Below are 22,359 nucleotides of genomic sequence, written 5' to 3'. Positions count from 1 at the left end.
GCTGAGAGAGAATAGCAACCCAAAGGAATACAGCTCTCCTGTACAGGGTGGGCCTCAAGGGAGTGGGGTTTGGGAATCCTGCCAATGGAGGACAGATGGAGAGGGTTCAGGCAGATGGAGGTTACACAATGAGCTGGGCAGGCCGATGTCCATGTCCTGAGGCCATGACTCAGAAACTAAATGCCTTGGCATGTTCAAAGCTGGGCTGGCTTCTCAAGGGTCCTTGATTGGAATCTTGAGCCACCCCTGCTCACTGCCCACCTCATGGCCGCTAAGAGCATGGCCTATTCTGAATCCTAGGGAGGGAGTGACTATTGGCAGCAGGCTTAGGGCTCTGGCCTCCAGGCAGGGCAAAGCTCCCATCACCCCCAGCAGTTCTGTGCTCTCCACCCTCACCCCTCATCCTGTTCTCTGTGGACCACCCAAGGAGCGAAGCTCACCAAGCCCTTTTTATTGGGTGGCAGGTTTCTTGGCGGACCGTGTCCTGGGGCCTTGGGCTACAGTTTGTACTCGGACTCTTTGTCATCAGAACAGAACCAGGATTTGTAGCATTCCAGTGGCTGGGTGATCAGATCCAGGTTTGTACATGGGGCCTGACTGTTGAGAGCACCTTGGGTCATCAGGGAATGGGGGAGAAGCCACTTGGTTGTGGGGGAAGGTGGGTGGGGAGGCCATAGAGATAGTTTGGGACTAGAGGGTAGGTATGGATTGGGGCCCAGGCCGGGTGGACTGCTGAGGGCCGGCAGGGCCAGGTACTGCTTCCCTCAAGCCAGGAACTCTGACCTGAGGGACAGAGCAGAGTCTGATATGGAAGAGAGTCCCTCAGAAGTGTGGCCTGCCAAGGTCACCTGTGACTCAGGACTTATAGTGTTAAAATTGCTTAAAAACAAAACCCTGCAAATGATTTGCTCTATGTGTGTATGTGTGTGTGTTCTTAGAAATGTCTACTGAAATCATAATTTTTGTGTGTGTGGTACTGGGGATTGAGCCCAGGCCCTCACACATGAGAGGCAAGCATTCTACCACTGAGCTACATCCCCAGACCTCTTTTTTTTTTTTTTTTAAGACAGGGCCTCACTAAGTGGCCTCAAACTTGTGATCCTCCTACTTCAACCTCCCAAGTACCTGGGATTATAGCACCCGACTGAGGTTATAATATTTCATTTTTTTTCCTGTGGTAAAATACACATAAGACAAAATTTACCATTTTAACCATCATTAAGTTCATGCACATTGTTGAGCAACCATCATGATTTTACTTTTTTTCCCCCAGTGCTGGGGAATGAACCCCAGGCTTTTTGCATTCTAAGCAAATGCTCTACCACCGAGCTACACCCACAGCTCATAATTTACTGTTTCAAATATAAGTGATTGAGGACCCAAGTTTTGAACCTCTACTCACCCTCTTCTCACCAGCTCAAATGTCCACGTGCTCTGTGTGGGGTGGAGCCAGGATCATTCCTGGGGTCTGTGCCCACCTATTGGCTTTGCTGATGGCACCAGCCTAGGTATTATAGAAGAAAAGGCTAAGAGTTACTGCTCTGGTCATGTCCCCATTTTATTTTATTTTCTTGTGGTACTGGGGATTGAACCCAGGGGCAATATACCACTGAGCTACATCCCCAGTCCTTTTTATTTTTTATTTTGAAATAGAGTCTTGCTGAGTTGCCCACACTAGCCTCAAACTTGCAATCCTCCAGCCTCAGCCTTCCTAGTAGCATATCCTCAATTTATAGATGAGAACATTGACTCCTGGATAAGAGAAGTGACTTGTTCCTGCAGTCACAATGCCAGATCTCCTGCAGAAGTGAGTGTGGACTCCCACATTAAGGCTACGAGTCTGGGATGGAGACAGGACATGGAAACAGTATACCATTGGCTGTCAGGGGATGAAGCAGGCACAAAAGACACCCCCTTTAACAGCCTTCTTCAACACAGCTTAAGGTCTTGTTTCCTTATTATACCTTCTTTAATGTTTTTTAAAATATTTATTTTTTAGCTTTAGGTGGACACAATATCTTTATTTTTTATTTTTATGTGGTGCTGAGGATCAAACCCAGTGCCTCACGCATGCTAGGCAAGCGTGCTACTACTTGAACCATGTCCCCAGCCCTTCTTTAATGTTTTTACAACTCTCATATCAGGGTATTTAAATTTTAAAATTGACCAAAAAAGTATCTCTCCTGCAGAACATGCTCTGAAAGAACAATGATTGTCACTTTAGTGTCTGTTCCTAGGCAGTGCCCCACCCCTGACAGGGACGGGGCGGGTGGGGGGAGGTGTGTTTCAAGGGCAACCTGCCTGGGCCAGGGAGGGCCTGTGGCTTTGGCATCCCTCTCTCCCACCTGGACCAGGGCCAGGCCCCTGCTCACCCCAGCCTGGGACTCTGCCCACAGTTCCCTCTCTCCTTCCTTCCTAGACTCACCCCATGTTTTTCTTGTGTGTATGAGTGTACTTTTTTTTTTTTTTTTTTTTTTTGCCTTTCAGACCTTCCTGAGCTACACTGAGGCCGGCTCCAGCTTCGTGTTTGGGGAGACTCTGGTCAAGAATGTCTTTGCCTTTCAGGTCAGCCTCACTCTTGGTCTAAGGCAACTGCTGCCCAGGTCTCCAGCTAATGGGGAGTCTGAGCCAGCTGGGTGGGGCGAGGCTGAGAGGAGAGGGCAAGGCCCCCAGCAGGGAGGGTTCTTGTGGGCACAGGCTGGTTCTTGGAAAGTTAATGAAGCTTTAGCTCCTGGGCCCTGGGAGGGGCCCAGCAGTGCATTAAATTTAGGAAAGTCAACTATTCTGTATGCTTTTCCCTAAAGAAGAATATATGACAGAATTGCTGGGAGGCTGATGACAAGAAGAGGAGGTGGGGAGCACGGGGATGGCTCCTGCTGAGACACTAGCCCCTAACATGCTGCAGGGACTCTGGGCCTATAAGGGACAGTTTCCAAAGACTCGAACAGTCTTCTCATGGTGCTCTTCCTTCAAGGTCCCTCACAACCCACCTCTCTGCCAGGAAGCTGTTCTTCTTAGTTCAGCAGCAAACTATAGCTCCCTCCTCCCCAGGCTTCTCTCCTTCCCACTCTCTTTTTCCAACAAAAATTTATCGTGCATCTACTGTTACACAATTTTTTTCCTATACTAGGAATTAAACCCAGGGGTGCTCTACCACTGAGCCACATTTCTAGCCCTTTTTATTTTTTAACTTTGAGACAGGTCCGGCCAAGTTGCCCAGGCTGGCCTCAAACTTATACTCTTGCCTCAACCTTCCAAGTCTCTGGGATTGTAAGTATGCTGGCCACTGCGCCCAGCATACTGCCACACAAAAGATTATAGAGGAAATTGAGATTGAATACACTGTTCTGTTTCAAAGCACTTAATTTCTAATAGTAGACACTGGCCTTGATTTAAAACAGGGCAGCCTGTGATGAGGATGCTACTGGTATGACCCACTTTGCTGTACTGAGTGGAAATATGGTTGTATTTCTTCAGTTACCTCTTCAATCCCCTAAATACCTTGTTTATTGAGGACTCTAGTATTGTCTTTTTCTACCTCACACCCAAATTTTCTAGAGACACCTAGATTCACTCCAGGCTTAAGCTCCATTTCTAAATGCCAGGCTGAGAGAGAGAGAAAGAGAGAGAGAGAGACAGACAGACAGACCTGGGGCCCTGTTTACTTAGTACCTGGCTCCAGTTTTCTGCCACTAATGTCATAGTACCATGGAGGAAAATTGCTGCTGCCTACCTGGCATGTCCTGGACCACTGTCCCTCAGAGGGACTACACAGGCCCCTATGTGTAGGTCCCAGAGGTTTCTGCTTTTTATCATTACTCTGGCCACTTTTTCCAGAGCCTCCCAACTCCTATGGGAGTGTTGGATCCAGGAAGCTTCCAGCCTAAGGCTTGGACTTGGCCCTGGACTTCTGCACTGGTGTTGAGCCTAGATCCCCCTTCCCAGTTCTGACCCTGACCTCTGGTGGGTCCCCCTTGGACCCTTGGTGTTTGTTGGGCTAGCAGACTGTCTGAGGAATCTCCAGCCCATCTAAGGAGTTTTAATCATGCCAGCCCTAAAAGGAAAGGGAGGGGACATTGCTTATCTTCTCAGGAGTCTTGTCTCCTGTACAGATTTTCCTGTCATGATTTCTGAGGTCAGTTCTGTATAAGATAGATATATGGGTCACCCCCCAGAAGTCCCCTAACACCACCCCCTTAAGGCAGTATAGGCTGCTCCCTTCTTATCTGCATAACCAAGAAGGAGGCCACCCAAGCTTGCAAGAAGAACAGTGAAGATCTGCTTCAGGGTGACTTCTTGTGGCTACAACACAGAAGCTCCAGCAGTTTCTCAGATTTCAAAACACACACACTCTGCAATTCCACCACCCAGGGCAGCTGGGTTCAGTGCTGTAAGAGAGGCGCAAAGAAAGTGCTTGGGGAGCCCCCTGTAGGGAGAGATTGTTGGTAACTAGGATCAGCAAGGAAAACTCCCTGAGGATGTGGCATTTGACATGGAGCTTCAGGACAGGGAGGACTGGGACATGTGGAGCTAGGAGCAGGAGGAAAAAATGGCTTGGACAAAAGCATGGAGGTGAGAATATGTTGGGATGTCCAGGGTACAGGGTTCAGTGTGAAAGCTGTTTTGAGGGAGCATATGTCAGCAAGTTTGGTCGGGCTATATCTTGAAGGGTCTTAAATGCCAGGCTGGGACATCTGGGTTTTGTCTCCAGTAAAGGTGGAGCCATTGGAGATTATTTTATTGGAGTTTTGGATGGTTAACATGTCAATAGTGGGTAGAAAGGATTATAGCCATGATGCTGCAGAGAGAAAGAGAGAGGGACTGAGGTAGGGAGTGGGGGGGAGGGAGGGAGGGAGAGAGAGAGAGAGAGAGAGAGAGAGAGAGAGAGAGAGAGAGAGAGAGAATGAATATGTATGCAAGCAAGGAGGTTGTTTCATAATCCAGGAGAAAAAGTCACCCAGGGGACACGGGATGGGGGACAGAGACAGCTGGGTGGAGCTCATTGCTTAGCTGTTGTGGTTGCATTTAGCTATTTAGGAAGAGGCTTGGATCTTACTCATCTTTGTGTCCTTGCCCAATCTTGAACCCTACAAAGCCCTACCAGCTACTCTGCTCCTTACTCAATGACTGAACTAAGTGATGATTCTCATGTGCCCTGGGAAGCCCTCCTGCACCTTCTGGGGAAGCTTTGCTCCATGTGTCCCCTGCTACTAGTTGTATTCCATACAGCCAACCTCTCCAAGCTGGGCCATCATTATCTTGTGGAAAGACCTTGAGTGGCTTTCCCTGTGCCTTTCCCTGTGCTTCAGTATCAGAGTTAAGATCTTTCTTCACCCATCCCAGAGGGAGCCAGCACTTCTCAGCCTTCTAGGGCCACGAGATACACAGAGGATTGGAAGTAAATTCAGAGCCATTATAAACCATTTTGTCCTCCTCTATGCTTGACGTCCTGGAGGACCAGAGAAGAAAAGCTTAGGGAAAAAGCAAAGGTTAAAGAAATCATAATAACAGTTCCCGCTTACAGAAAGGGAATTTCTGCCACTCATTTCACCCTTACAGCAAACCTTCAGGGAAAATACTATTACTCCCCTTTTACAGAGAAGGTTCAGAGTGACTTTTGCTCCTACAAGATCACAAAACTGGTGAGGGCTAGAGTCAAGATTGGAGCCCGGATCCAACACTCTTGCTTATTAGATTCAATGCCCTGATATCAGAGCTCTTTAGTTAATGGTAACAAAGGTTCCTTGACCTGAGGAACATTCATTGGTTCCTCCAATTTATAGGAAATAATATTCCTTAGGTCTACTGAGTTATAAGTGACAGAAACCCATTTGCAACTCACTCTAAAGGCAGGATTGGGAAGGGCTGCCTCTTATAAGGCTCACAAACTGAAAGGGCAAGGTAGAGCTGGTGAACGCCAGAACTCAGGGCCCAGTTTTGCCAAGATCTCTGTTTACCTGTGGATGTCAACCCTATTCTCTCATACAAGATATGCTCCTGGCCCCCATATGCTCATTCTCAAGGTGCAGCCCCCAGGATGGGGGCAACTCTTTTCTCCCAGCTCAAGTCCTAGGACAGATTCTTATTGGTCTGACTCAGATCATGTGACCACCCTTGGACCAATCACTAACCGCAGAGCCTTGAGATACTGCAGTTGGAGCAAAAGGGGTCTTGTGCTCACCCTTGAGGAAAGACAGGGCCAGAGCAGGACTCCATCACTGCACTTCCAATCAAGGGACATCTCCTTCCTCACACTATGAGTAGAAATCAGCAGGATCATGTTTCTCCTAAAAAGTACCCTTCATAGCAAAAAATGACCTTTTGAAAAACATATCCATGGTAGCAAAAGACTGAGATTTGATATTCAGTTAAGAGAGAAATAATAAGTGTGGTGGATTTATCTTTAACCAGGCTCAGTATTTTGCAGTTGAACATGAAGAATTTTCTGGACCCTGGGAGATGATAACCTCTAGATAAATTCCTGGCCAATGTATTGGCCAGTGGCATCCTTAGCAATGCTAAGCCAGATGAGAGAGGTCTTAAGACAAATGCTTTCTGGCTACAGAATTCTCTTTCCTACCACAATAACTAATCACAAAATCTCATTCACACACTCTATCCATCTCTTTCTCTCTTTCTCTCTCTCTCTCTCATACACAACACACACACACACACACACACACACACACACACACAATATACATACACTTTTCACTCTTTGGACTTACCTTCAGGTGGGGATAGCTCTGTTGAGTGCCGAGTTGAATGGAAGACTCAGGAATTTTCCATCTGTTCTTGTGAATCATGTGGATCTAGTCCAAGGCCTATGGCAAACTTCAGCCTGGGGGAGTCCCTAAATTCACTCAGACTGTCAGAATCTAAGCTATTTCCTAGAGTGCCATGGTCCAGCAGATGTCTTCTCCAGAAAGGCGAGTCTTTTTGTGGGACTTCTGCCTTCAACCTACTCTGGGCCTAGAGTCTAGCACTGTCAACATGGCAGCCAGCTCTTGGCTAGATTAGCTTGATTAGTAATTCCACTTCCCTTCTAATGACTTTCCATCCATAATGCCACCCACCCCAGGCCCTGCATCCTTCTCATTCCTCACCAACCTAGGAACACACCCACTCATTCTCTCACTCTCCTGCGGCTTCTGAGACATGCTTCCATCTACTGAGCTTAGCAGTGCTGTTCAGTGCTCTCCCTGAGGAGCCCTTACGGTGAAGGAAGATGTTTCTGTCTCCTGAGAATTTTGTTGTGTTTGCCTGAGGCAGACTCCATAATCCCTAGTGTCAGAATGTACACATACACACACACAAAAGATAAAATAAGATATGGATTGAAAGGTGAATTTGTGATTAAGGGGTTGTGGGCAACCTTAGTGAGCATGGTTTTCAGAGGGAGGAGTGGGAAGTGAGCGGAGGCTGGAGCAGGACAGCTGAAAGGAGGGACATGGGACCATTGAGGCAAGAGAGCTCTATTGAGAATGTGGCATGAAGGCAGAGGACATGAGGGGGCCGTTTGGAAAGGTCATCCTGGACACAAACAGGAAATCAGGAGACATGTCCAGTGGACAGCAGTAACCCACTTTACCTGGACCTGGAGCCCTTCACCTTCATGGCAGTAAACACCCCAAGCATACTGTTTACCCATCTCAAAGGAAGAACTTGGAGGACTCAATAGGGAGGTCTTGGGTACTTTATTATTTATTCACTTCTTGATAGTGGCAGGCTGGGATATAAGGGTTGCACCATGCCTACAAGTGAGGGGATAGTATGGGTCCCATGCCCATTGAGCAGGTGGATTTCCTCATATGTTTTATGAGTGTATTCCTTTACTTTACAACTAGGGTCACTCTATCTCTTCTTAAGATTGGAGAAAAGTGGCCAGCTCCCTCTCTCTATTTCTTCATTATCACCTTCTTTAGAGTCTTTCTTATCTCATTGTAAGCTTTCCTAGGAACTGGTTAATGTTTAACCCAATACTCCACCCATTTAAGGCCTTAGAAGCCCCTTAATGTCCCTCACAATCTCAGACTGTCCCATATCTTCCAGATAGTTCTTGGGACAGGCACACTGCTTTCATATTCCATAATAGCAGTACGAAGAGCAAGAACCTGTCAGCAAGTATGCGTGGGTAATAAAGATAAGATTAATTTGTTTTGACACTGGAGTTAAAGCATGAGAAATATTGTATTTTAGTCCAGTTCTGTTTTGTTCAAATCTATCCATCTCATTTGTAAGTTGGACTACCCAGGAAAGTCCTTGTGTTGCAGTCACATGGAGTTCCGAGCAGGTCCAACAGTCAATCTGATTGGTGTGTGTAGCTTCCAATACTCAGTCCAGGAATAGATTACTTACTTATAAGCTCCATATACAGGAGCTTATATACAGGCTACTGTATGATCTTGTGTTAGTAAAGCAGCCTGAACAGTAGGCTTGCCTGGGTATAATATCAATCAATTTGTTTACACTTCAGGGATATAGAAAGAATAAGACACCTTGGGAATATATAATTGTCTTAAACTGATACACAGTATTCCTTGGGTGATGACACCCAAGAGTAACATCACCTGTACTTGTGAGGGCCAGGTTCCCAGCACAGTAGGACTTACTTGTAAAATCAGACATTCTCCCTCCCCACAGGGGTTGGTAAGGCAAACCACTGGGGGCTGACTTGTACAGTCCATGGTCAACTAAGTCTTCTTGTCTTCAATGTGGAAGTCAAGAAGACTCAGTTGTAAGTTGTTACTTGTTTCCCCTGGCTGGTTTAAGAAATGCTCAATTTATTATAGCCTAAGGTATAATAGCCTTTATCTGCAACCATAAGGCTGGCAGCCATGGGTGAGATGATGTATGGGTTTCTCATTTGGTGTCCTCTGTGCCTCAGGCTGACAAGCAGCCCACAGCTGAATAGAGTTACTTTCAATCCTTAAGGCTTATTTCAGCAAGTCATTCATTCTTTCACCTAATCCAGCTCCTGTTGGATTGTATGGCAGGTGGAAGATCCATAATATGTCCTGGTCTTGAGCCCACTGTTGTATGTTATGACCTGTGAAATGGGTTCCTTGGTCATTCTCATTTAGCTGTGGTGTGCCATACCTGGCACTCAGCTGGATCAGTTCCTTAATTGTTGTCCTTTGATTGGCTCTTTTGCTGAGAAAGACTTAGATCAAGCCTGTAACTGTGTCCACACAAGTCAATGCATATTTGGTCCCTTCTGAAAGTGGGAGAGAACCAGTACAATCTATCTGCCATCACTAAAGAGGGAAATCACCTTGTTTGATATGCCCCTCTGTGGCATTTAGTCATCATCATGGGTAGCACTGAGAGCAGGCAAGACAGTTCTGACACGCAGCAGCAACATCGGACCTCATTAGGGGCAGCCTCCAGAGTGTCACAGCTGCCCACATACTCTTCTGACCTGCGTGCTTTAATCCACCATGTAGCCAAGTGGAAGTTTCTTTTGCTAGGGCTTCCTCCAGCAATCTTTTTTTGTTTTTCTTTTTCTTTTAATATATTTTTAGTTGTAGATGAACATAACTTTATTTACTTATTTTTATGTGGCGCTGAAGATCAAACGTCCTACCACTGAGCCACAACCCCAGCCCTCCTCCAGCCATCTTATCTTTGCCAACTGGTGCTTTGTACAACCTTGCCTGGTGCTTCTTTGGTGATGGGCTCCTTGGCAAGAAGGGCAGCCTTAGTGGCACACAATTGTTTTTAAAAAAGCTTTAACATTCCTTTGCTCCCTTCCATAATTGTGACCCAAATCCAATGGGGGTCTTATGTCCCTTCATCTGCTGCCATAAGCCCCATCCAGAACCATCCAGAGTGACATGGATGGTAAGCTTAGCAGGTTTTGTTGTGCCCAGGGTCCCAGGAGCTTGTGCCTGCTTTACTGTCCATTTGGCCTGAGTAGAAGCCTCAGTATGCCAATCAGCCGAGTCCCACACTGCACCCCTCCTATACAAATTATCTAGGGGTCTTAATATTGAGTGAGATGAGGGATGAGAGCCTCCAATGACCCAATAGCCTCACACATTCTTGTATTTGTTTTACTATGTTGGGAAATGGAAAATTCCTGAACTTTATTATTACAGCCTGAAGTATAACCTTCGTCTTACCCAAACAACACCCAGAATTTCACCGACAAGTTGCGGCCCTGCACTTTGTCAGGGTTTATGGTCCATCCTTTCCTTGGAAATGAGTCAAAAGTGTGAGGGTAGCCTTGGTGAACACTTAACAAGAATCAGGTGTGATCGTTAGTTAAACATTTTTTTCAACTAAGGTTGGCATCAGGTTTATTATCATACCATGACACAAGGTGGGGCAATGGAGATACCCTTGAGGTAACACTGTAAATATCTACCATGGCCTTCCCACTTGAAGGCCAATGGGATTTGAACTTTATTTGTGATAAAGAAGGTATTAGCAAGGTCCAGCACACAGCAAGATGTTCTCAGCTGAGTACGTAGCTCTACTAGAATAACAGCTATGTTGGGAACAGTTGCATAAAGTGGAAGGGTCACCTTATTTAATTTTCTGTAATCCACTGTCATGTACCAAGTTCCATCCTGCTTTCTTATCAGCTACACAGGGGAGTCAAAAAGGTCTGTGGGCTGGGAAAATTATATTTACTTTAGCCAATTCATATATAGTCTCCATTATCTCCTAATGGCCACTGATATTGTTTGGTGGAAACAATTCAGCAGCAAAATAACAGAGAGTATTCAGGCAAAATAACAGAGAGTATTTAGCATGCCCCCTTAATATTGACTTTACAACTGACATGCGCTCAATCTCATGGCAATGCAAATGGAACTCCCCTGCAGTAGTCGATAGGCATTTACTGCACAAGATATCGCCACTCATTATATTTTCAGATGTGGGGGCTATAAACACTGGATAGGAGGTAAAGGGCAGGTGCCCAAACCACAGAGTCCACATTATGGCTTGGACTCTTGCTGTTTTTCCCCCATATCCTTCAACAGCAGTTAACTTGCTGAGAATTTGTTAGGATTACTGTAAATCAATGTACACTCAGCTCCCATGTCCACCAATGCTATTGCTATGAATATTTTTTTGTTTGTTCTTTTTAGTTACATAACAGTAGAGTATGTTTTGACATATTTATACAAACGTGTAGTACATCTTACTTAATTAGGATCCCAGTCTTATGGTTTTACATGATGTGGAGATTCACTGTGGTGTAATCATTTATATACATAGGAAAGTTATGTCCAATTCATTCCACTATCTTTCCTATTCCTATGAATAGTGGTCCTCCCTCCTCCAATAGGGAAGGCACCCCAAACCACATCAAGGTGGTAGCCAGTCTGATATCCCCTCCTACCCCCCAGACTTCATGCCCTTTCCCAATTCCAGAGTTACCTCGACGTAGCCTTCTTTGGGATCCTGGCCAATCATGCCAATTATTCAACCCCAAGGTTGAAAATGCCCCAAGCATACAGTTTACTGATCCCAAAGGAAGAACTTGAAGAACTCAATAGACATTTTATTACTTACTCCTCAGCGGTCAGGCTGGAATGCACTGGAGGGCCATGGCGTGCCTACGAGCCAGGGAAATACAGAGGATAGGTTGCATGACCACTGCACAGATGAATTTCCTCAGATGTTTCTTAAGTACTTTACCACCAGGGTTATCCTGTTTAGATCCTCATCTAAAGATTAGAAATAAGTGACCAGCTCCTCCTCTCCATTTCCGCTGTTATCACACTCTTTCAGAATCCTTTTTAATCTCACTGCAAGCTTTCCTAGGAACTGACCAGTGTTCAGCCCAACAAGTCCATTCTGCTTTTGGGTCATGTTGGTGTTATAACATTGCTACGGCCTCTGAGGGGCCTCTGAGGGGCCTTCCAGCTTTGGGTTTCTATGGTTCCTCATGGCCTGGGACTGGTGATGGCACTGTCTACAAGTGATTAGGTCGTGGGGTCTGGGGACATGGAGCTTTGCCCAGACAGCCTTAGGAAGTCATCAAGAGCCTTGGTTCAGCTCCCTTCAAGGAAAAGAGGGAGCTGGGCCACATCCCCAGTGGGCTTAGCCCTGTTCCAGGCCAAGTTCACTCAGAGCGTGTGGTCTGCACTCTGGAACAGAGGTTCTCAGGGTATGGTGTCCAGACCAGTAGTACCAAGAGTCCTGGAAAGACCCAAATATTAGACCCTGCCCTAAACTTACTGAATCTGAAATTCTGGAGGAGGGGCTCAAAATGTGCATTTCTAACAAATCCTCACATGACCACACTCTGAGCACCCACTGCTGGCCTGGAAAAGCTAGGAGTTCCATCGTCAGGACTTATTTGGCTCTTCCTCAAAGGGAATTGTCATAGTCTACCTGGGATGCTATCACAAAAAAAAAAAAAAAAAAAAAAAAACAGATTGGGTGGCAATTGAACAACAGAAATTTATTCCTCACAGTTCTGGAAGCTGGAAATGAGATCAGAGTGCCAGCATGGGTGGGTCCCGATGAGGGCCCTTTTCCTGGCCATAGATGGTTTTCTCTCTGGGTCCTCACATGGTGGAAGGACAAGAGAATCCTCTGGGACCTCTTTTATAAGGATATTAATCCCATTCATGAGGGCTCCACCCCCATGACTTAATCACTTCTCAAAAGCCCTCTTCCTAATACCACTGGGGATTAGGTTTCAGCATATAAATTTGTAGGGGGTGGAGGACAGACAACAACATTCAGTCTATAACAGGGACACATGCTGCCCCTGAAGACAGAAGTACAAGATCCTTCTTGGGCAACTCCTTTGGGTCACTGAGGACCAAAGCAACCTGTCTGGTGACCAGGAGGTCTCTGTATCTTTTCATGTAAGTGACTTTGGGCAGGTAGCCCACAACTTAGAGCCTCAGTGTGCCTATCTGTGAAGAGGAGACAGTTACTTCTACCTTAGTGGCTTTGAGGATCAACAAGTCACCGCACTTTGGTTACCTAGAACATAGTAGGACTTTATAATAAGCACATAGTAGGACTTGCTTGCACTTTTCTCGTCCTTCCATGACAATACTGCCCTGAGCTACCTGTTCTTCTATCATGTCATGTACTGCAGGTCCCAGAGGTGTTTCTGGGCTGGGAGATCATATTAGACACAGGGACCTTATTTAGTATTAAATACCCCACCTTAGAAAATTGGGGATTGCTTCTCTTCCATTTCCTCTCACACCCTAGAAAGTCACCACTTAATCCAAAACCCAGCTTCCTTTCCACCGAAAACCTCCATCATGCAGATAAAATATATCTCTTGGTGCTAAATCTGGATTTGGGTCCTGCCACCCTGAGTGCCTCCTTCCTGGCTTGTGTCCATCTCTGTGGCCCTGCCAGCTGCCCTGCTGTCCCTCACATGAGCAACTAGATGGGCAGTCTAGACAGTATGTGATCTTCTGTGCATCTCACTCCCAGGAAAACAGAATGATATCACCGCTCCACGCTGGTGGTGCTTCTAGCCCCCGGCAGTGGAGGAGTCACAGGGCAGGAAATGGATTTCTGGAGCCAGCGTCTGTGATCCCTGTCAGGTGACATCCGCAACTGCAGTGAAATTGGTGACAGATGTGAAGTGAAACAAGTCCAGATAAGAACTGGGGAGTTCTGGGAAAGGAGAGGATAGTCCCCCACCCCAGCCAGCAGGGCTTGCTTCTCATTTCCAGCCCAGCCAGCCAGAGCACAGGAGCTCCCTCTCACTAGGAACCTTCTTTGTATTCCCCTCGCCCCTCCTTTTTTTTTTTTTCTTTGTGCAGTACTGGGGATTGAACCCAGGGGTGCTCTACTACAGAACTACATCCCCAGCTCTTTTTATGTTTTTTTTTTTCTTTTTTAAATTTTAAGACATTGCTGAAGCTGGCCTCAAACTTGTGATCCTCCTGTCTCAGCCTACCTACTCACTGGAATTATAGGCATGCACCACGATGCCCCATTCCCATTCGTTTTGAACGAGAACCTAAATTTGATTGCTCTAGACTCTTCCTTCTTCAAAATCAAATCAACAGGGCCTTGATCCTCACCTGCTTCTAGCCAGGCTGCTCTTCCTGCACAGCCCAGGGTCTTGAAAGGGCTAGCTGGGCTCATTGCCTCTATGCCTTTTATTTTCTCCCCTCCTTGGGTATCCCCACCCTTCCTCTGATACTGCTCCCACCTAGATTGCCCGAGACTTCTGAATCGCTAAGTGCCAACAATTAGCCTCAGGCCTTATCTTACCAGAGCTCTGAGGCACCCCTCAGCTGACCGGGCATGCCCTCTCAGTTTGTGTCACATGCCTCTTTGGTTGTTTTCCAACCTCTGGCTATTTCCCCTCTTTCCCCTCTTATCCTTCTGTGATGATGACCCCAGGGCCCTGTCCTTAGCTCCTGCTCAGCTCACCCCAGGCAGTTTTCTCAGTGTATCACACCCCATCGTCTCACCCTTCACTTTTTATGGATGAGTCCCAACTTGATCTGACCCGTATTTCCCCTTAGCTCCTAACCCTTTTATCTAGCTTCCCACTTGATACTCTACTAGGATGTTCCATGGGCATCTCAAACCCATCAAGTCCAAAGTGAACTTCCCCCAGACCTCTCCTCTGCCTTTGCCCCTCTGCCTTGAGAAATGTCCATCTATTATAGAAAATTATAGGAAAGGCAGGGAAATTCAGAAATAGAGGAAAAAAGAAAACAAAATTCCTTCAGCCCCCACTCACAGAAGCCAGTCCTTTTACTATCAGAGAGCACTGCCTTCCAGGTTCCTTTCTATATTTTTAATATTCCAATTTTCCCATTTAACATTTTAGCACAAGAATGTTCCCAGATTATTTCCAGTTCTGCATGACTTCAAAATTGATTAGTTAACAACTGTTTGGAAGATAACACATGAGTAGAAAAAAGGCAAAAGATACAAAAAGGCAAAAGGGAAAAAGCAAATTCTACTCCTCTCCAAGGCACCTGCTGACGCTGGTCACACTCATGTCCTAGTGATGTCCCATGTCACACAAGACCACAACACAATGCTCTCTCACTTTTTTCCCCATAACAGCATGGCATACACCCCCACCCCTCAATAACCCCACCCCCCATATATCTTCTCTTTCTTTGCCTAACAAACTAACTTGGAAATCGGTCCACAAATTTCTATAGAAAGCCTCCTCATTCTTGTGTTCTGATTTAGTGCACCATTGTGTGGTCATGCCAGAGGTTATTAAACTAGTCCTCTGTCTTTTAGATATGTCAGTTTTTGCCAGTCTGAATTATAAATGAGACCACAATAAGAAAGCACTGGGGTGGGGCCAGGGGCCTGGAAAGGAAGGAATAGATGTGAGGGAAATTTTGAAGGAAGAGGTAGGTAATGAATCTTGGAGTGAATGAAGAGGCAGGTTAAGGATGGTAGTAGGAAGCGGGGTGACAGGACGAGGTGCTGGTTGCTGGTCCAGGATGAATCTATTCTGAGCTTGTTGGCGCTGAGTGGAAGTGGAACACCAGAATGCATTGGCCCAGAGTATGGGAAGGTGATAAAGGGCAGAGTTATAAGCCGACATTGAGCTCCTGGAGGAGGGGATGTGGTGCAAGTGCTAGGTCCCAGGCAAGCTCCTAATTTAACTTTCAAAACAACCCTGAGGAGTGAGCATTTTATCCCATTCTGGAAACAAAGAAGCAAGTGAGCAAGTGGCACACTCAACCCCTGCTCCCAGCACATGCAGGCCTGTATGTGGGGAGGAGAGAGGGAGTGTGGCCTGGTGGATGTTGCTATTGAGAGGAAATGAAGAGAATAGTAGTGCCTCCAAAGAGGCCCCACATGCATAGCACCTGGGGTTTTCTGCACTAAAAATAGAGCTTCTTCCCTAATTGACAATGGTGCAGGTGAACTCGGTCACTCCAGGTCTGCCAGCCATAGGGGACCCAGAGCTTCTGTACAATACTGGACTGTCAGGCCTCTGAGAAGCAAGGCCTTGGGATGGAGTGGGCTGTTAGGGCCCTGCCTGGCCTCCTGCCACCTCCCTTCTTCTAACCTGGGGTCTTGTGCTCTCTTTCCTGGCAGGTTTTGCCCATCATTATTTTCTTCAGCTGTGTCATGTCAGTTCTCTACTATCTAGGCCTAATGCAGTGGGTAATCTTGAAGGTAAGTACCCTGTACCCAGGCCTGGGCTCTTTTGCAGTCACCAGCTCCCAAGGTCCACAGCCTCCCCAAATCCTTTGATTCCAGGGTTCATACTTTCCCCAAATCCCCTGCCCCCTGGGCCCTCACCCTCCCCAAATCCTTTGCTCCTGAGGTCTATACCTTCCCAGAATCCACTGCTCCCATGATGCCACATTCTTCCAGGACCTACCACTAACCAAACATCTTTCACAAGCTCTCTGGTTATGATACTAAGGAGAAATGGCACCCAGATCCAATGTGGTTTCCATGGGAGAGAGGGTTGTAGTCATTGGGCTATACTGAGTTGTTAGGGAAAAAATAAAAGTGACATACTCAAAAGATCTTGAGAGGGCTGGGAATGTAGCTCAGTGGTAAAGTGCTTGCCTGGTATGCATGAGGCCTTGGTCCATCCCCAGCACTAATAATAATAATAACAATAATAATAATAACCTTGAGAGACTGTAACAGTGGGCCACAGTGAACAGACTTCACATGTAAATATGTCAAATTCTGTGCTTGTGTTCATAAAATCTGCTGCATAAAACCAGGATGTGGGAGACAGCATTGGGCCTGGCAAAGATTCTGAGATTTTAGCTGATTAAGCTCAGCATAAATCAGCACCATCAGGTGGCTGCCAGGATGCAAAAACAACCTGTGCTTATGTTAAGAGCACACATTGCATGGTGTGAGGGAGGTGATTGTCCCCAGATTTGGAGAATGTGTTCAACCTCAGGGCTGGTAAAAATAGATTTTTAATCAAGAGAGTGAAAGGACTTGAAACCATGCCTTCCACAGAACAGTGGAAGGGATAAGGAACAATGGGCCTGGAATAGAAGAAATTAGGGATAAGAAAGCCATCTTTAAATACTTACAGAAGAGAGACTTTGGAAAGGGCAGCCAGGGAGGTACTAGCAGTGGAGAGAAATTTCAAGGGAAGCAGATTTCATCTTGACTAGAAAGGAAGATCTTTTTGATACAGTGTTTTCTAGAACCTTTTCCACGAAAACTCTAGTTCCCTAGCATGTTAATAAATATTACTGAAGCTAGGTGCAGTGACATGTGCCTGTAATCCCAGTGACTTGGGAGACTGAGGCAGGAAGATCGCAAGTTCCAGCCCAGACTGGGCAATTTAGCAAGACCCCATCTCAAACTAAAATAAAAAGGGCTGGGGATATAGCTCAGTGCTAAAGTGCTTGCTTAGTATGAGTGAGTTTGGTTCCCAGACCACCAAAAATAATAAAATTAAACTTAAAAAGAGGTCACAACAGCAATGAAATTTCAATGTGAGTTTTGGGGAGGACAATCAAAATATATCAATGTCCTGTGCTGGGCTGACAGTTAGAAGACTTGCAAGACTCTCTGATTCTGGAGTTTGATAATTCAGCTCCCAAAAAGCAGCCTGCTTGCTTTTAGATTGCCTGGCTGATGCAGGTCACCATGGGAACCACAGCCACTGAGACCCTGAGTGTGGCAGGAAACATCTTTGTGGGCCAGGTGAGTACTATAAATTTCTCTAAGAGGGTGGAGGCCCTGAAGCCATGGAGCTCTGATTCAGTCCACTGAAGAGCCATTTAAACCTTCTCCCAAGGTCACCAAAGGCTGCCCCAAAGGTCCTCCATATGGAGGCTATGCTCTTTGCCTAGCTCATGCCAGAGAGGACCTGCCTGGCACCTGCTGCCACTCTAACCCTTGGCTGACTTCATTAGCTTAGAGACTCACAAATCCTACATGAGAAAACTGAGGCTCCTGGGATGGGAACAGTGTGGTCAGTAGCCCACAGTATAAGCCAAGACTTAGAATCCAGATTTTTTCCTTCCTCGCCAGTGTTCTTTCTGCTACACCATTTTGTCTTTTTTACCCCCACTCTCTTTCTGAAAGTGAATTTCCCAAAGTAAACATGACTCTGAAGGTGCCATGAGTCCCGAGTCCCTTCATGCCCAACCCTCTTGAGTGAGGAAGACTCTGGAGGCCTTTTCAGGGTCTATCCTGGCCCATCTACCTAACATTTGAGTCCCCGAGGGACACACTTGTCAAAAGATGCCATATTTGAATAGTTTATGAAACTTTGGAAACTATTTGCATCTTTTTTTGCTGTGGTATGTGTTGATTTCAAATATTTTTTGTTTATTTTTAGCCAACTAAGACAGATGTGCTGACAGGCAGAGTGTCCCAAATATTCCTTAAAATGTTCAAAATAAGGCTAGAAATGTAGCTCAGTGGCAGAGCACTTACCTAGTACGTGCAAAGCCCTGGGTTCAGTCCTCAGTACTAAATAAATTAATAAATAAATAGAGTAAGAAAGAATACACTGATATACAAAGGCATTTACATTATATGAGAGGCTGCAAATGCAATCTGTTTCTACTGATAAAATATAAATTGCATTGAATGTGTCACTGGGTGACATAAAGAGCTCCCAAGGTAAATTAACTTTGCACAAGTGGTTGGTCAAGTTGACCTAGATTTCTGCCTCATTTCCTTCAAGGGGAGGAGATGGGGAACCTTCAAAGATTACTGGCATCATTTCAACCTGTAAATGTGTCAGGCCTGGGTCCACTACCTCCCTAGGGGTTTGCACCAGCCCCGTTGCTTTAAATGTTTAATTAATTAATTATTTTTTTGAGCTACATTACCCAAGCTGGGCTGAAATTTGATCCTCCAGCTTCACTCTCCTGCATACCTGGGATTACAGGTGTGCTCCACCATGCCTGCCCTTAAATGCTTGAAATGTCTCTCATATCCTACTCTGGAGCCCTGAATTCTCCTCTGAACTTGACTGACGTGTCAACTGGTTTTTTATCCTTCCTCTTGGATATCTCAAATTCAATAGGCTAAATCGTAAATACAGGACGCTTGACTTTCTCCCTCATCACAGCTGTACCTCTCTCTAAGACTTTCCCTTCTCGGTAAATTATGTCACCTTCCACCACGTTGTTCAGACAGAATTAAGAGCCATCCTTCCTTCCTCTGCTTCTCTTTCTCCATGCACCCCCACCTGTCAGCAAGTCCTGCAGCTCTGCCTCCACGTCACATGCACACTTGCCCTCTGCCCTTCTTCCTTGCTACTAGCCACCCCGTCTCTCACCTGGATGGTGCTTTCACCTGCCTGTTCTCCCTGCTTCCATCCCACCTCTCCTATCCATCCTTTTTTATATCTGCCTGAGTGACCCATCAAAAACACCTCTAAGGGCTGAGGATGTGGCTCAAGCAGTAATGCACTCGCCTGGCATGCATGGGGCGCTAGGTTCGATCCTCAGCACCACATACAAATAAAAAAAATAATGATGTTGTGTCCACTGAAAAATAAATATTAAAAAATTCTCTCTCTCTCTCTCTATCTCTCTCTCTCTCTCTCTCTCTCTCTCTTAAAAAACAAAAAACAAACAAAAAAAAAAACACATCTAAGGCCAGGTACAGTGGCACACACTTGTAATCCCAGCAACTCAGAGCCTGAAGCAAGAGGATCACAAGTTCAAGGCCAGCTTCAGCAATTTAGCAAGACCTTATCTCAAAATGAAAATTAAATAAGTGGCTGGGGATGCAGCTCAGTGGCAGTGAGCTTACTTACCATGCATGAGACCCTGGGTTCAATCCCTACTACTATAAATAAATACCTCTAACTACTAAGCATGCTTTTATTCCATCTCTTTATCTCTAGTTACATTATTTATCTACTTGGCTCCTTATTGATTATCCATAACCTCTCTCCCTCCATAAAACCCCTCTCCCACCTTCCATTGCTCCCAGGATATAAACTATTTACCATGGTATCCTCATCCTACAAAACAGTGCCTAGGTGCTCCATAACTATTTACTTAATGGATAATGAGGGGCTCCAGGCTTCCCCACATGCTCTGAAATAAACCCACCTTGTATGCCCTGACTCGTTTCTTTACAACAAGCCTCATGGCTTTATGAGAAGCTCAGACCTGGAGTTAACCTGTGCTTCCCACCCCTTTGCACGAACACAGGTAATTCTCGGCACCTCCCTGAAACTCTCTTTGCTCTCCTGGAAATGGGATGCCCAGTTCTGCCTCAGAAGGTTGAGAGTCATGACAGTGAGGTGCTTAGTGGGGTGCCTGTCACATGGCAGCAGTCCACACATGGGAGCATTATCAAACCAAGAGGGAGGCACGGGGGACCTTTCATAGAAGTGGGCCAACACGGAGGTTCAGAGAGGCTCAGCCAAGTACAGACCACAGTTCTGACCTCACCCCCGATGTCTCTTCCCTAAGGACTCCTCAATGCTTTCTCTGACCTCCTGGCTCTCAGGGCAGAGGCTGGGCGGGGAAAGTACCCAATCACCCCAGCTCAGCCCTCTGCCATCTTTCCCATTTGTAGACTGAGGCTCCTCTACTGATCCGGCCCTACTTGGCAGACATGACGCTCTCTGAAGTCCATGTGGTCATGACTGGAGGCTTTGCCACCATCGCGGGAAGCCTGCTGGGCGTCTACATCTCCTTTGGGGTAGGGACAACTTTCCCTCTGCTTGGCTATACTGAGGGCCAGAAACCCACCTTTGGGGGCACCCCGTGCAGATCTGGGCCAGGGCATCCCTGGGATGTTCTCTCTTGGGCCTCAAGCTCAGTTGCTGGGCTGGTGTGAGGAGACACCTCACCAGAGTGACACAGGCCTGAAGGGCTGGACCACTTGTTCATTCTTCTTACATGATCACTGGAGACAAAGATTCCCAGGGTTCTCTTTACTGAGCACCTACTACATGCCAGGCAATATGCTAGACGTTTTAATATCCCCTTTTTACAGTGAGAAAATTGAGGCTCAGAGAACAAGTAATGCTTAAAGCTAGGATCTGAGTCCAGATATATGTGATTCCAAAATTCATGCTCATTTCTCCAAGAACTCACACCGAGGCTGTCCGTGGAGGTCTGTGTTACTCTCCACCAATTGCCTCCCTACAATCTTTGGGCTTAGGTCCTTCCTCTTCTCCTAAATTATTGCTGTGCAACTTACAGAGCACAGTGCATTCATAGGTTAAATTCCAGTGGTGTGAATTGGTCCCTTAAATCAACCACAGTACTACTTCCTGGTAGGTGGAAAGGAATCTTCAAATATGTTCCCTACAAATTGCTGAGTTAACAATGTTATATATTTATAATATACCTTGTTCTTATTTTTGCTTTCATATACAAATTGTCAAAATCTTATTTTTTTAACAATCAAAGAAATTCTTAGTTATTGTGGAAGTGAATAAAGTTTTTAGAAATTTCTCTTCCATGCAGTTGTGCATGCCTATAATCCTAATTGGGGAGGTTAAGGCAGGAGGATTGCAAGTTTGAGGACAGCCTAGGCAACTTAGTGATAGCTGCAGTAACTTAGAGAGATCCTGTCTCAAAATTAAAAAAAAAAATTAAAAGGACAAGGGAGGTATTTCAGTGGTAGCATGCTTTTGGGTTCAATCCCCACTACTCAAAATAAATAAATAATAAAATAAAATAAAAAATTAAAAACCTCTCTCTTCCTTACTGGTGGCACATGGCTGTAGTCCCTGCTACTAGGAGGCTGAGGCCTGAGAAACTGCTTCAGCAACAGAAGCTCAGAGCCAACCTGCACAACATAGTGAGACCTTGAGAACCCTGTCTCATTATAAAACAAATCCATGGTGACTGCTTTTAATTGCTTAAAACAATGGTTCTCAAAGTGTGGTTCATGGACCAGTATCATCTGAGAATTTTTTTAAATGTCTATACTTGGGCCCACTGCAAACCTACTGAGCAAGCCTTCCAGTGACTCTGATGCTAGAGACTCACTGACTTAAAATATGTCATTCCAGATCCTTCTGTGTAAATAATGATTTATCTACACCTGAATGCACACACACTTTATTTCTTTATAAAAGATGAGATACTTCTACCCATACTTTTCTGCAACTTGCTTTTTTCTAATATATTCTGAGCATGACACAAAAATACAGAAGTATAAAGAAGGTTGACAGAGCTAATAAAAATGGAAAACATTCTGTATGGACAAAATCATTACACACAGAAGGTAGGGAACATCTATATTTAAAAAATTATCTGGAGAAAATGGTTATTATAAAAAGTGTGCAGATGTTCAAAGAAATTAAAACAATATTTACTTCATGTTTTTTTCTAAATGAGTCACAATACTTTACATACCTCTAAATCGCAAGGATGTGGGGTGCTTATCCACTCGTTGTGGGAATAAAATTTGCCGGAGTCTCTGTGGAGAACATCTATCTATCAGTCAATTTAAAAA

General features: G+C 45.6%; 2 protein-coding genes across 4 annotated transcripts in view; one reads left to right on the top strand and one right to left on the bottom strand.

Moving 5' to 3' along the window:
* The window catches only part of Znf774 (zinc finger protein 774), a 596,184-nt gene that overhangs the window by 337,189 nt on the left and 236,636 nt on the right, over positions 1 to 22,359 (bottom strand).
* Positions 1 to 22,359, top strand: part of Slc28a1 (solute carrier family 28 member 1) — a 51,609-nt gene that overhangs the window by 12,897 nt on the left and 16,353 nt on the right. For 2 of the 3 annotated variants that reach the window (XM_071608581.1, XM_071608583.1), the window contains exons 7-11: positions 465 to 578; positions 2,488 to 2,565; positions 16,024 to 16,104; positions 17,536 to 17,616; positions 20,464 to 20,589. In XM_071608581.1, coding sequence (XP_071464682.1) covers positions 465 to 578; positions 2,488 to 2,565; positions 16,024 to 16,104; positions 17,536 to 17,616; positions 20,464 to 20,589 — 480 coding nt within the window. The remainder of the gene's footprint in view (positions 1 to 464; positions 579 to 2,487; positions 2,566 to 16,023; positions 16,105 to 17,535; positions 17,617 to 20,463; positions 20,590 to 22,359) is intronic. The other variant, XM_071608582.1, reaches the window with a different exon arrangement.

This window comes from Marmota flaviventris, chromosome 2, assembly GCF_047511675.1.
Source record: "Marmota flaviventris isolate mMarFla1 chromosome 2, mMarFla1.hap1, whole genome shotgun sequence".
Classification (NCBI taxonomy): domain Eukaryota; kingdom Metazoa; phylum Chordata; class Mammalia; order Rodentia; family Sciuridae; genus Marmota; species Marmota flaviventris.
This window is presented reverse-complemented; position numbering and strand designations above follow the sequence as displayed.